At 31.6% G+C, this 13,419-nt stretch overlaps 1 protein-coding gene and 1 long non-coding RNA gene across 3 annotated transcripts; one reads left to right on the top strand and one right to left on the bottom strand.

Annotated features, from left to right (window-relative positions):
• Positions 1–1,636: 1,636 nt before the first annotated feature.
• LOC136062068 (uncharacterized) lies at positions 1,637–2,984 on the top strand. Of its 2 annotated transcripts, none has more exons than XR_010623889.1 (3): positions 1,637–2,230; positions 2,596–2,771; positions 2,876–2,984. It is a non-coding gene; the product is annotated as an uncharacterized LOC136062068 (long non-coding RNA). The 2 variants fall into 2 exon arrangements; XR_010623888.1 differs by having other exon boundaries at positions 1,638–2,230; positions 2,596–2,763.
• A 1,350-nt stretch (positions 2,985–4,334) lies between these two features.
• Positions 4,335–7,587, bottom strand: LOC112015515 (uncharacterized). Its single transcript, XM_065760685.1, has 5 exons — positions 7,230–7,587; positions 6,678–6,858; positions 6,310–6,486; positions 4,994–5,056; positions 4,335–4,570 (listed from the first exon to the last, which is right to left on the bottom strand). Exons 2-5 carry the CDS (start codon positions 6,725–6,727, stop codon positions 4,522–4,524), a joined length of 339 nt encoding a protein of 112 aa, XP_065616757.1. The 5' UTR covers positions 6,728–6,858; positions 7,230–7,587; the 3' UTR covers positions 4,335–4,521.
• Positions 7,588–13,419: the final 5,832 nt, after the last annotated feature.

The raw sequence follows: 13,419 nt of genomic DNA, 5'->3' as shown, positions 1-13,419 counted from the left end.
ATGCCTTTTTACACAAATCATACAAAGCAAAAATTTTCAACATCAGATAAAGAAATAAGGCAGTGGATAGGTGTGAATCATAATTTATAACAAGAATTAACATATTACTCAGGCACAGTATGGTGCCAACACTGCTCCTTCCAAGTTGTAATGAATGTCTTTATAGAGTAATTAGTAATTAGCAATTGCAAGATCAGCTTCATTAAAATTGTTAGCCTCCTCAATCTCCTTGGCATTATCTATTTTAAACTTCAGTTATTTTATATGGAAAGTGAAATCAAAACATAGCAAATAGTAATTAGTGGAACATAGAGTGGTACATAAAAAATGGTGTAGGGAATTTGTATTCATAAATTTTTACTTTTCACAAAATTTGTGTACTCACGTGGCATAAGAAATTTTAAAATTAATAAACATCAAAGTTATTATTTATTATTTTTAAAGAAATAAAAAAGGATAATAAAATAAATGGTTTTGACGAACAGATATTAATAGCATAAATTAGTAACTATTGCACAAAAAGAAAATATTTAGGTTGAATTTTATAAGAGATATTGAAAAAAAAAAAAAAAAATCAAATTTTAAAACTAATTCTAACTTTTCGTAAAATACATATGTGAAAACTCAAAATTTTAAAAATTAATATTGGGTTGCTTTAACCCACGAGAGTCAAGAGTATTAGCTCTAAACTAATTAATTTAATCTTACATGATTTAATTACTCAAAAAAAATAAGAAAAAAAAAGAAAAAATAATTTTTTTTTAATACTCTTTCAATAACTAAAAAAAAAAAAAAAAAAAAAATCTTTCGAAAGAAATTTTTTTTATAATTTTGAGTTTTCACATATGTATTTTAAGAAAAGTTAGAATTAGTTTTAAATTTAGCTTCTTTTTTTTTTTTTTTTTTTTTCTTGCAATATCTGTTATAAAATTCAACCTAAATATTTTCTTTTTGTGTAATAGTTACTAATTTATGCTATTAATATCTGTTCATCAAAGCCATTAATTTTATTATCCTTTTTTATTTCTTTAAAAATATTAAATATTAACTTTGATGTTTATTAATTTTAAAATTTCTTACGCCACGTGAGTACACAAATTTTGTGAAAAGTAAAAATTTATGAATACAAATCCTCTACACTATTTTTTGTGTACCACTCTATGTTCCACTAATCACTATTTGCTATTACCGCGCACGCTTGGTGCGATGGTCACTTCACAAGTATAAGTGCTTGTAGAGTGTGGGGGTAAGGGCCGGAGTTCAAGTCTCTAGAAAGGAGCTCTACACACATATATATTTGGATTAGGCTAGAGTATAAATTATATCTTCTAAAAAAAAAAATCACTATTTGCTATGTTTTAATTTCACTTTCCTTATAAAATAATTGAAATTTAAAATAGAAAGCGATCATACATATAGAAAGTAGTAATTGGTAGAATATAAAGTAGTCCAGAGAATTTGCATTCAATATTTATCCATGTTGGTTTCTGTCCACTTTATAACCAAACAGAGAGCATCATTGTATAAATAAAACGTTTAAAATATTTTTGAAAAAAAATAAAAATAAATGAAGAATAAAACAATAACTACGACAAAATTTTAGTCAAAATTACACATACAACTTTTAGCTATGGGAAGACTTTTGCTCTTATGATGAGGAGAAATTTTTGTATGAGCTGGGCGTACAAATTGTTTGTCACTTCACTTGTGACTTGCTGCCTTAAAAACACAGTCACAAAATTCACTCTCTTTCTTCCACTGTTGTGTATAGGTACCTTTCTGGCTTCCGCCCCTCCGGTCCCGGCGGCGGCGGCAGCTGGGTTTCACAACAACAGCAGCCATGAACTCTGAGACTGCCATTTTAAAGAAGAAACCTCTAGATGATGCTGAGAAGAAATTCAAGAGGTGTCCACTTTATTCATCGATGAAAAAGCAGTTCGACGATGATTCTAGTTCTGAAGATGAAAGGACTGAAGGTGATAACTTGCCATCACGAAATGTTGCAAGTTCTGTCCGCGCGAGTCAGTACCTGTCCCAAGGCACTCTGCTACTGCTAGTGGCGGCCAAAAGGCAGTATGAGAGTTATAGTGGATCAGTTGATAATGCCGAGGGGATTGAGGAGGCTAACAATTTTAATGAAGCTGATCTTGCAATTGCTAATTAGTAATTACTCTATGAAGACATTCATTACAACCTGGAAGGAGCGGTGTTGGGACCATACTGTGCCTGAGTAATATGTTAATTCTTGTTATAAATTATGATTCACACCTATCCACTGCCTTATTTCTTTATCTGACGTTGAAAATTTTTGCTTTGTATGATTTATTTAAAGAATATATGTGTAAATTCATTTCTTTAAAATGATTTTGCAATAGTTCTCAAGGTTTATAAATTTTAGAAATCTTCTTTCATAGTTTTAGAGATTTTTACCACTGGGGGTTGGAATTCTAATGATTTTAACTGACAATGTAATATCTAAACTGTATTGCAAATCCTGCATATCTAGTAGTGGGTCATTGACTTATCCTCAACTTGCAAGTTATTTTTTCTTTTTTTGACATTGGTGAGATAATGTTAATACTTACTTGACAACAGATTATGTTATTGAAGAGATTACAAAAGCGGGCTTTGTCGAACCTACCCCTATTCAAGCTCAAGGATGGCCAATGGCTCTAAGGGGCCGTGATCTAATTGGTATTGCTGAAACTTGCCTACCTGTAGTGTTGCCTGCCATTGTCCATGTTAATGCCCAGCCAATTCTTTGTAATGATGTAATGTTTGGTTGATTGATTCTTAATATGATCTTAATATGCCTCTGTTTATATTTTGTCAATCTCTGGAACTATGTTTCGTTGATCCCCATTATATTTTTCAGCTCCTGGAGATGGCCCAATTGTGTTGGTAGTAGCTCCAACCCGTGAATTTGCTGCTCAAATACAAAATGAAAGTACTAAATTTGGTGCATCATCAGAAATTAAAAATTCATGCNTTTTTTTTTTTTTTTTTTTTTTTAGTTATTGAAAGAGTATTAAAAAAAAAATTATTTTTTCTTTTTTTTTCTTATTTTTTTTGAGTAATTAAATCATGTAAGATTAAATTAATTAGTTTAGAGCTAATACTCTTGACTCTCGTGGGTTAAAGCAACCCAATATTAAAAAAATTCTAATTAAATTAAAAATTATTTAATTTGATTTTTAATTATTAATATTCATTAATTAAATATGCATAGTCGAATTTTGGATAATGAATGGCTTTGAATCTCTTGAGCAAAAAAAAAAACCTCTGCTATTAATATTACATCATTTTAGTATTTTACTTAAGCTAGGATTCAAAAGGCTTTTAGATCTCATCGATGTGAGTGGTACAGGGCAAGAGCTGGTTTGAAAGAGGATAGTAAATTAATTGCAGTCCAGCCCACCAACATAAACATAATGGTAGTAACTATTGTGGGCTTGGCTGGGCCATTTGAAAAAGGTAATGGTCAGCAATTGTATCCTAAGGTCATTGAGAACAATGAAGCAGAGAGCTTATTGTTATTATCATTTTCAGTTGTTATCTTTTAGTTGAGGGCTGATGGCTTAGCCATCAATCTTAGTGATCTGGGCTGAGTTATAATGACCCTACCCTCTATGAATATGATCCCCTTGAGTCCTCACCTAAAACAAAATATCTTATGATGCAATATTTGTTACATGCAAAAGAGAAAGGAATAATCTGCTCTTCAATTAGCAAAGCAAATGTATCCAGTTGCCACTTGGTGCTATATTTTACTGACTATTATCAACATTATCCTTTGCATTGAACAACAATGATTTAAAGAACTTTGAAGAGATTTGACATAAGGATAAACTTAACTTCATGTAAAAAGAAAGAAAATATTCATTTATAGTAATCTCTAAATTTGAGAACAAATGTTAAATAATTAGATACTAGGGATAGGTTTCGCTCAAATAAACTGTTTGAGAATGACTTTCTCTTCAACAATGCGCTTCTTTTCTTCAGGATCTTTTGGTTTGATCTTCCTTTTCTCTTCCAACATCCACTTGAAAAGCTCACGCTGCTAATCCCCTGGAATTGGTTCCCGCAACTTCACAGGTTTTGTGACGGATGGTGAGTGTAAGTTTTTTTCAGCAATCGGAGCAGTTTTAGCAGCGGAGATTGAAACTGGAGTTGCACCTTCTTCTTCTATGTGCTCATCTTTCTTCTTTGTCCGCACAAAGAGGTAGGCAACAAAAGTTCATAGAAACTCTTAACATATTTAGAGCCCTAGAGACAACTTGGTGATAGGCTTCAAGACAGTGTTATCAGAAGCTTAAACTAACAACTTGTCTAGATTAAAAAATAAAAGACGAAAAACTTATATAGAAAAATTACATACAAACAGAGGGGGAAAAGACCAAGTTTGACCACAAACCTAGATATAAATACCTCTCAAACTATATAGGACCATAACATGTAAAGAATATATTTCCTTTATGAGACCACTCAGGCTACTTCGATGTCAATGTGACGAAACCAGTTTTACCACCCCTGAAGTCTTCTTTTATACTCCACTTTTTCTTTCTCAAACCTGAATGAGACAAACAAGTTATTAAAAAGACTAAAATACAAAACTGGCCCTCTAACTTTCTTCAGATTTTATTTTAATCCTCTAACTTTACTTTCATTCATTTCAATCATTTAAGTTTCAAATTTATTCAATTAAGATCTTTCCCTTAACTTTTCTTAAAAATTTTTGAAAAAAAAAAATCTAGAAAATATTTTTCAATCATTAATTGAAATTTTTTTTATTTAAAAATTTTGAAGAAAAATTTATAAAATTGAAAAATGAACCACAACATATAATAAAAGTTGATGAAAAAGCCTTAATTGAGTAAACTTGAAAGTTAGAGGACTGAAATGAAATCTGAAGAAACTTAGAATGTCAGTTTTACATTTTACCCTATTAAAAATTATCACCAGATGTAGGACCTATATATTAAAAAGACCATACCCAGTACACAAAGATCGCACTTTTGTGGGGTTGGAGAGTGGTGATTGGTAGGCATCCTTACCCCTGCTTATAAAGTCATTAATATTTGTTCAACAATTAGTTAAGTAGGTAAGCGAGTTTGAGCAAATAGAATATGTTGCTACTCACCTATAACTATGCAGTATGCACACCCTAAGGAATTGAAACTAACTTTATCTATCCAACATATTGCTCATCATCAACATGGATAAAGCCAAAAATTACTGGTATATGATTTTAATCATATCAAGTAGTAGAGATTTAGATGACCAGTTAAAAATTATGCAAGAATTGCATTCTGTGTGTCTTTTTCTCCCACCTATTTTAATGATTATACTTAGAATGATAGACAAACAAGTCTTTTACTTGATCATTGGCTGTTTTCCATGATAAATAGCCAAAACCATTACTCTAATTAGGCAACCATAAGGCTGTACTAATAAAATGAAGAATGCAATGAGCTATTACTGTTACTCCCATTTTAACAAAACAAGAAGTTCCAACAACAACAAACTCCAGGATTTCCAAAATGAAGGAATATGCATCCATTTATAAGGAGCGTGGATCAAAACCTGTAGTGAACTAAAAGTCTAAAAGTTTAAGTTGAGAAATAATGGTTTTTATCAATAGAAAAATGAACAACTAACACAACTGAGACATGGGATTCAAACAGTGATTTTGCCTCTACTTCAACTAACTGGGAAGGGGAGAGTTGGTGGGGACATTGCCATTTGGTCCAAGGATATCAAAGGAGAATCATAAATCCCACACAAGACATAAAATGTCTATTTCCCCCCTAATAGGAACAGTATATTAACCCCATACTTACCACCACTCTTTACACATTTGCAATCCAAGACTCTTTAGTGAATATTAGTAATTAGATGTCACATATGACATAACCAATTAAGATCTAAATCCACAGAGGCTAGAATTAATATCTTATCACACAATTCCTCAACTAAGGAGAATCATAAATCCCACACAAGCCCAACCATGGAACACCAAATCCCATTTAATCAAAATTCCTCCATCCCCATCAAGGATTCCTCCAAAAATGAAATATTTAAAACCATCCCCTATCCTAACAACAGAGTACCCATCAACAATAACATCATGAAAAGCACCCGATAAGCTTAAAAAACAAATCTTTGAAGCTGAAATCTTAAAACCCATTACACCTTTTTATAAATTTAATCACTTTGCATGTGAAATAAACACCCACATATATTAATGTAGATAGGAAATTAAGATAAACAGTGAATTACAAAGCTGAAGAATAAGAAAAAGAAAGGGACCTCCAATAGCAAGATTGACAGCGACGAGCATAGGCCAGAGAAACTTGTAACACCGAGCAAATGACTCTTTTGGTGGTGGCTGAGGTGGCAAAGCTGAAGACCCATGAGTGTCCATTGCTGATGGTGAAGAAACTTGTTGGGTTTTTGGTTGGTGCTCTTGAAATTGTTTCAGTTGTGCTGTTTGTGAAAGACCACAAGCAAGCAGTCAATCAATCAAAAGTCAGATAAAACCAAAATACTGAAAGCAAAAACAACAAAAGCACTAAAGTTGCTTTTGGAATCCCTTGTTAGTACTGTTTCTCAAAAACATTATAAAAAAAAATATTGTTGTTTTTTTTTTAGAAAGAGTAGAAATGATTTGAGCTTACATTTTTGGGTTTGTTGGTGTAGAGCTTTGGACGGTTGGACCTTCGCTCATCGTTGCAACACTCTTTTTCGATCACCTACTAAAAGGCTGGATCCGGATCTTCTCCATTTCAAAATGAAATGGAGTGTCCATATAAAGGCTGAGATTCATTTCAAAGACATCTAAGAGAATCCGCTCAAAGTCTTGCAAAATAAATAAAAAAATAAAAACCCTTCATTTTACACATTTTGACTCAAAAAAATACCCATGTTAGTGTTAGTGGGTGTAAAATTATGCATAAATGCAAGTGCTACAATAACCGTGTAGATGCAAAGTCTTGCAAAATACAAAAAGCCCTTCATTTTACACTTTTTGACCAAAAAAATATCCACATTAGTGGGTGTAAAATTGTGCATAAATGCACAAGTGCTGCAATAACCGTGTATATATGCACAGTTACTATAGCACTTGCATTTAATATTTTAGTTTTTTTTTCTCTCTCCTTGTCTCTGGTTGCTTTCACTCTCCCTTTTTCTCATTTGATCAAATCATTAAACTAGCAAAACCATTAAACCTCTTGTAGCCCCTGATCTCTCACCACCGCCGCCAATTGCCACTGCCACTGATCTCTCGCTGATCGCCACAAAGCCTCTCCGATCACCTCACTCTTCCTTTGTTTCTTGTTGTTTGATCAGTGAGTTTCGGGATGGGTGGGTAATGATTTGGCTTTCCTTTGTTTCTCATTGTTTCTCATTCTTTGATCAGTAGGTTTTTTGGTAAAGGAGTTAATCTCGCTAGATTGAATGGGTTGGCTTTCCTTGATGATGGTGGTTGGGTGGCTGATGATGGTAGCTAGGTGTGGAGTGATCATTGGTAGTGTTGGGTCTGTGAGAGAGAGGGGTAGTGAGTGAGGAAATAATAAAATATTGTAAAAGAATGAATATTTTATTGAATAAATGTATAGAATAAATAGACTGATGTGGGCATTTTGTAAAAATTGGTGTGTAAAATAGAAAAAGTAGTTTTTGTGTAAAATAAACGGAAAGTTTGCATCCACTAATGTGTATGCTCTAAGGGCTATAATTTCGCCACCTCTTTTAAAATTAGTGATTCAAAAGGTTAACGTTTGTTAGTTTTAAAAAATAAAAATGGCAATTACAACTTACGGACTTATGAATTGTGGGCGGCGGAAATTTAAGGGGTTGTTTAGTAGTATATTTTAAGCAATAGTTTTTAGTGTTTAAACAACATTACACGTATTTCCACACACTTTTCACCCACATGTATTTTCAATGTTTGACCAAAATTTAAGTTTCTTACATATGGTTTGAAATCCCATGATACAAGTGTTTCGCTAGATTTTTTTTTTTTTTTATCTTATTTGTTATTGTATTTTTATTTTTTTATTTTTTGAAGGAAAGATACAGAAAAGTGGAAAAAAATTACATATCTAGTCATGTTTTTAACAAAGATGGGTTACGGAGCCCTAAAAAAGCTAACCTCAATTAGGTAAAATGTCAAATTTCAAATTACAGATAGACAACTTAAATTTCATCCAAACCATAAGTGGTTAAATTGTAATTTGCCAAAAAAAAAAACAAAAAAAACAAAAATTGTGAAGTTTTTTGCCAAAGGCCCAAAGGAGAAGGAAAAGAAAGAAAAACGCAAGTCCACTGTAGACAAAGGCGTCACGATCGAAAGAGGTTGGGGTTGCAGTCTTGGCGGTTGGCTTTTGGAGGATGAGACCATCACTGCAAAAGTCCACCACCGCCACTACCAGTGACTCCAACGGCCACAACACCACCATACCCAATAGCTTTCAGCGAAAAAACTAGAACTTAACGATAATGCTAATGTTTCGGGTTTTTATGTAAAACAACGTTAACCTGTAATGTGTTTAACCACAATTATTTTTATTTTTTTAAAGAAAAAACCACATTTATGTTGATGAGTTGAGTAATAAGATTTAATTAAGGTGACACCTTTTACACCTTAGATCTATTTTAAATAGATCTTGTCCATGAAATGGATACTCTCCATTTCTCTTTGAAACGGAGAGGATCCATATCCTACAAGGCTATGCACTCTAAAATTTTGTCAAAGAATTTTTTAATTATTTTAACCCATCATGCCTTTTTACAATACGTTTGTGTTTGTTTCCATTAAAAATATTTTTAGAAAATATTTTCACCAATTTTTGGTGTTTAGTTGCACTTAAAAAATTGGCTATTCAATTATTCAATACATGAAAAATAGTGCCATCTTTTCTAAAACTATACAAGAAAATCTAAGATACGAGTATGACATGTTAGGTCCAACGAATTAGGTGTTGGTAACCAATGACAAAAAGATTGAGTTTTGTTGAGTTCTTAATGTAAAATTATGAGTCCAAGACAAAAGTTATTTGTGGAAGTAAACTGAGTTTTTGTAAGTTTGATTGCAAGTTCAACCAATCGAGAGATGAGTTCGACCCCTATTTGATTTGAATTTCAGCTTATCAAGAATTGTAAATTCAATTTTTTCAGGTTCGACATGATTTATTTAGTTGACTGTACATGTGGGTTTTTCAGTTTTTGTAACCTTAATGAAGAGTCTATATAAAGGCCCATTAAGCACGACTTATAAAGAGGTTAGAGAGATAGAAACCCTAAGTTTTTCAGATAGTTGATCTGAGCCTCCACTAACAATCAACACTGTTTTCATAGTGCAGATTAAAGTTGCTTGTCCAAACCTCAAAGTCACAAACGGAGAGTTTTAGGGTTAAGTCTTTTTTTTTAAAGGGAAGATTTAGGATTAAGTCTAGTGTATAAACTTCAATTCTATTCTAGTGGGTCAATTTACCTTGGAATTGATAGGTTAAATCCCTCCAAATTATTACTGTGAAACAGTATGTTTCATAGGTTTTGTTGGGTCACCCTATTGTTGTCTTATGTTATTTTTTATTGAATTTACTATTTTATTGCTTTATTGGTGACATATTTAATCTGTGGCAATTAACTTAGAAATCAATCTCTGAATCTAGCGTTTTGTTTGTTTCAATGGAAAACTTTGTGTAAAGATAGTTTTCTGTGTTTTCTAATATTTGGCAGCATCAGAAAAAATAATCAAAAGAAAACTATCTTTAGTAAAAAAAAAAGGTTAAAAAAAAAAGGGGGGGGGGGCGCTTTTTTTAGAGATTATTTTCCACTTATTAATTCATAACGGATTAATTATTTGAAGTTGATAATTTTGCTGTAAAATCATGGGGTCTAAAAAACCTAACTTGACCCTCGGAGAATTTGTATGGAAAATTAACATTTTTTTAAATTTCAATTTTTCCAAAAACAATAGAGTCAAACATTTATTTTTCTAAACAAGAATAATTTAAATTTGCTGGAAAATTTATGATCTGAACTTACTCCTAGTCCTATCCAATTGTGATATATTTGTGCTTAAGTTAAATGATAATTAAATAATAATTATTTTTTGCTAAGGTTAAAGGTGGACGGATTCAAACCATAGAAATTTAACCAACAATGGAGGAGGCAATCCTTAGGCCACAGGCTATTGGTAATCAAATAATTATTAATTCATTGAAGGCATATTTCACATTCTTCATATATCAATGAAATAATCATATAATTCTTATCATTTTACATTGTCTGTTTTTTTTTCCCCTCATGACATATAATATAATCAATATCAATATATATATATAAAAGCAGAGACCTCATGTGGAAGTGCATAAAGTCCTGCCATGTGGAGCTCTATTAGGGTAATTATTGCATTTGACCTTCCACCTCACCTCCTCTTAAAAAGTTAATTCTTACATGCATTTAGAAATAGAAACAATGCAGGTTACTTAATCGCTTCAGCAAAAACAGTTCATCTCTTTCTCTTTCTTAACTCTTCAATTCCCCCTTTATATTTAATGCACACTAATGTGTTTCTTTTGAAATCAATATCTATATCTATCTATAGCCTTTACAACTTGCTGGACACCAAGGAAAATGAATCAGTTTAACACTTCTTTGGAGAATAACCAAAATCCTATTAGATACCTCTGTCCTTTCTTCCTCCATTGATGCCAATTTGCTTCAAGTGTTATATCTCCTTCTCAGAGCTATGCTTCGAGCCCTAAATTGAATTGTAAGTTAATTCTTCCGATAAAAGATGGGTATATAATCTCTAGAATCTCCCTTAAATCTTTGCTTTATTATTTTGATCTCTTTAAGTTTTGCTTTATTATTTTGGTTGGGACTCACGCAACTACATTTTTGTTAAATGCATGCAAGTGGTTTGATAAAATAGCTAAGTGTTTTGTTGCAGACAACAATTAATGTAGAAGCAGTGAACTATTTTTCATGTGCTCACATTGTAAATTGCAGCAACACACTGTAAGTATGCTCTGTGCTAGAGGTAACATTGTAAATTGCTTCAAATTGACACTGTTTTGGTTTTGCTATCCTTTCTGTAATGTGTATGGTCTGCTTAACTTGAGAATTTTGTCACTAGACCAATAACAAAGAGAGAAAACATAATAAAATAAAATAAAAAAGACAAAAAAAGTCTGCAACTATGAAAGTTATGTTAAATGACGCCCATTCTACAACATTTTAATTTTGTGTGTGGGAGTGATATTAGTAGAATTCAAAAGATTTAACAATAAATTGGTTGGTTTGTAGACTACAAAAAGGAAAGGAGAGATCAATCATGGAATAAAGGGTCCTAAGTCAATTGCTGATCCTATGAATCGCATGCCTTTGATGGCCTTGATTGTTGCTGACCTTCCTGTAGGTCTCAATAGGGAAAGGTAAAGGTTCCACTTCAATCTTTGAATTAATATTTTAATTTATTCTCAACACATTTTTTTTCTTTCCTTTTATTTTCTAATTTTAATTTTAATTATGATCATATGTAGCTTAGACAAGTAGTGGATAATGTTGGGAAATGGGTAATGTATGGTTGTTGCCTAGAAATGTCTTACAATAGACTAAAACAACACCATACGTATGAAATTATTGGTCTTCATGGATTATACAAATATTGTCAAAATATTGTTGGAAACCACACAAATTGGTTTGCATTTGGCCAAATACAAGTTTTTGTATGAATTTAAAAAATGATCAGCTTATATAAATTCAATTTTAGGAGTGTCAACTTTCCTAGAAGTTGATGCCCACTTATGTTAATAGACTATAATTTACTTTTCAGACGTGAGGAAAATTAATCTTTAATTTCATTAATTTAGTTTTGTTGTCTTAAGCATGGGCTCAATGAGGTTCTTAGAGGAATCCAAACATTTTACAAGATTCCACTCAAAGGCATTATTTCAACTTAGCTCTTTAAACAATATTACGTATGATTTGCATTTCCTTTTGCATACTAAAGTTAAGGACACTATGCTTTGCATATGAAATTGACCACCTCATATGTTCCGAAAATAAAAACACAAGAACATGATTTGATTGTTATAGTTGCTTTTATTAGTTTAAATTTTAAAGAGGATTCTCCTTGCTATTACTTTTTGGCTTTTATTATACTTTTATATAAGCTATTATATTTAGCTGTAGTGACCATGCTAGCTAAATCTGGTACAAATATTTCAAATATGTGATAGAAATTATCAGATACAAGGTACTTTCTCCTTTTCTTTTCTTTTTCTTTTCATTTTTCTTTTTACTTTTTAAAATTCAATGCACATGTCAGGTCTTCATGATATTGATAATTGCTATATATTGTCTTAGTTCATACTCTATTAAGAGCATACCCAACCGCTTATGCCACCAAAAAAAAAAAAAAAAAAGCGTTGTCTCACCAAAAGGCCATTTGATTTATATTACATTACTACTCTAACAACAGACCTTGCATCACATTCTTTATTTTACAATACACCATATTAAAATACATTTTTACACCTAATACAGGTCATGCATGTTTGAGTAACAGAAAAAGAATAAAAAAGGATTATGCGTGTTTGAGAGAAATATTGAGTAAGAGAGATAATAAAAAAAACGAAAAGAAAGAATGCATAGGCTATATAGTATCATCTAAAAATACATGATACCATAACAATGTTTAAAATTTGCTAAGGAATGCCAGACCGGTTATGTAAGGCTCCTTTTTTCTTTTTCTTTTTTTAATGAAAATCCTTACATACTTTGCATTTCATCCTGTTTTAAAGGACCAGATGAGAATGCTCTAATATTCTCTTTATTAAGCTATTATTATATACTGGTAAGAGTGAAATTGTCGTGTCTTGAAGATTTCAATTTAAAATTCTAATCATCTATCATTCTATACCAAATGCACAAACCAATTTGGTTCCAATCAGATAGATGAAAATGAGGATGGTTATCTAGGAAAAAAATAATTATTTTTATGTTGAATTTTTCATGTCCTTATGGACATTTTTGAAAATGCATTATTGGCATAAAATATTGCATTTATATTTTTTTATACTTACAAACATGTCAATATTTTTTTAAGGTTGAAGCATTTCCTGAAAAGCCAAATAAAGAGCATGGTACTTGGATTCTTGACTCATAGAAGTGGGGATGTTTGAGGGACTTTTGGTTCTTGATTGGGTAAGGCTTTTTTGTCCATAAGATGTAACTGAAAGCATATGGGTTTAAATAGAAATAATGATATATTGTAGAAGGTGTGTAGAGGTTTATGCTTTTCTATGGACAAAGTGATGTCTGGTTTTGCTACAGGGCTTGAAGGCCTTATATGGAATTCTTGGTTTAACTATATTTTCTTACAAGATATTCACACAATATAAA

This window comes from Quercus suber, unplaced genomic scaffold (assembly GCF_002906115.3).
Source record: "Quercus suber isolate HL8 unplaced genomic scaffold, Cork oak 2.0 scaffold_378, whole genome shotgun sequence".
Taxonomy (NCBI): Eukaryota; Viridiplantae; Streptophyta; class Magnoliopsida; order Fagales; family Fagaceae; genus Quercus; species Quercus suber.
The sequence above is the reverse complement of the archived record's forward strand: the minus strand, read 5'-3'. Positions and strand labels throughout refer to the sequence as shown.

Excerpts from the sequence above, each read along its gene's own strand:
- LOC112015515 (XM_065760685.1), bottom strand. The coding sequence starts at position 6,727 with ATGAGCGAAGGTCCAACCGTCCAAAGCTCTACACCAACAAACCCAAAA. Across the intron at positions 6,487-6,677 it reads ACACCAACAAACCCAAAAAT|CACAACTGAAACAATTTCAA; the intron begins GTAAGCTCAAAT and ends TTTCACAAACAG. Across the intron at positions 4,571-4,993 it reads GTGCGATCTTTGTGTACTGG|GTTTGAGAAAGAAAAAGTGG; the intron begins GTATGGTCTTTT and ends TGTCTCATTCAG.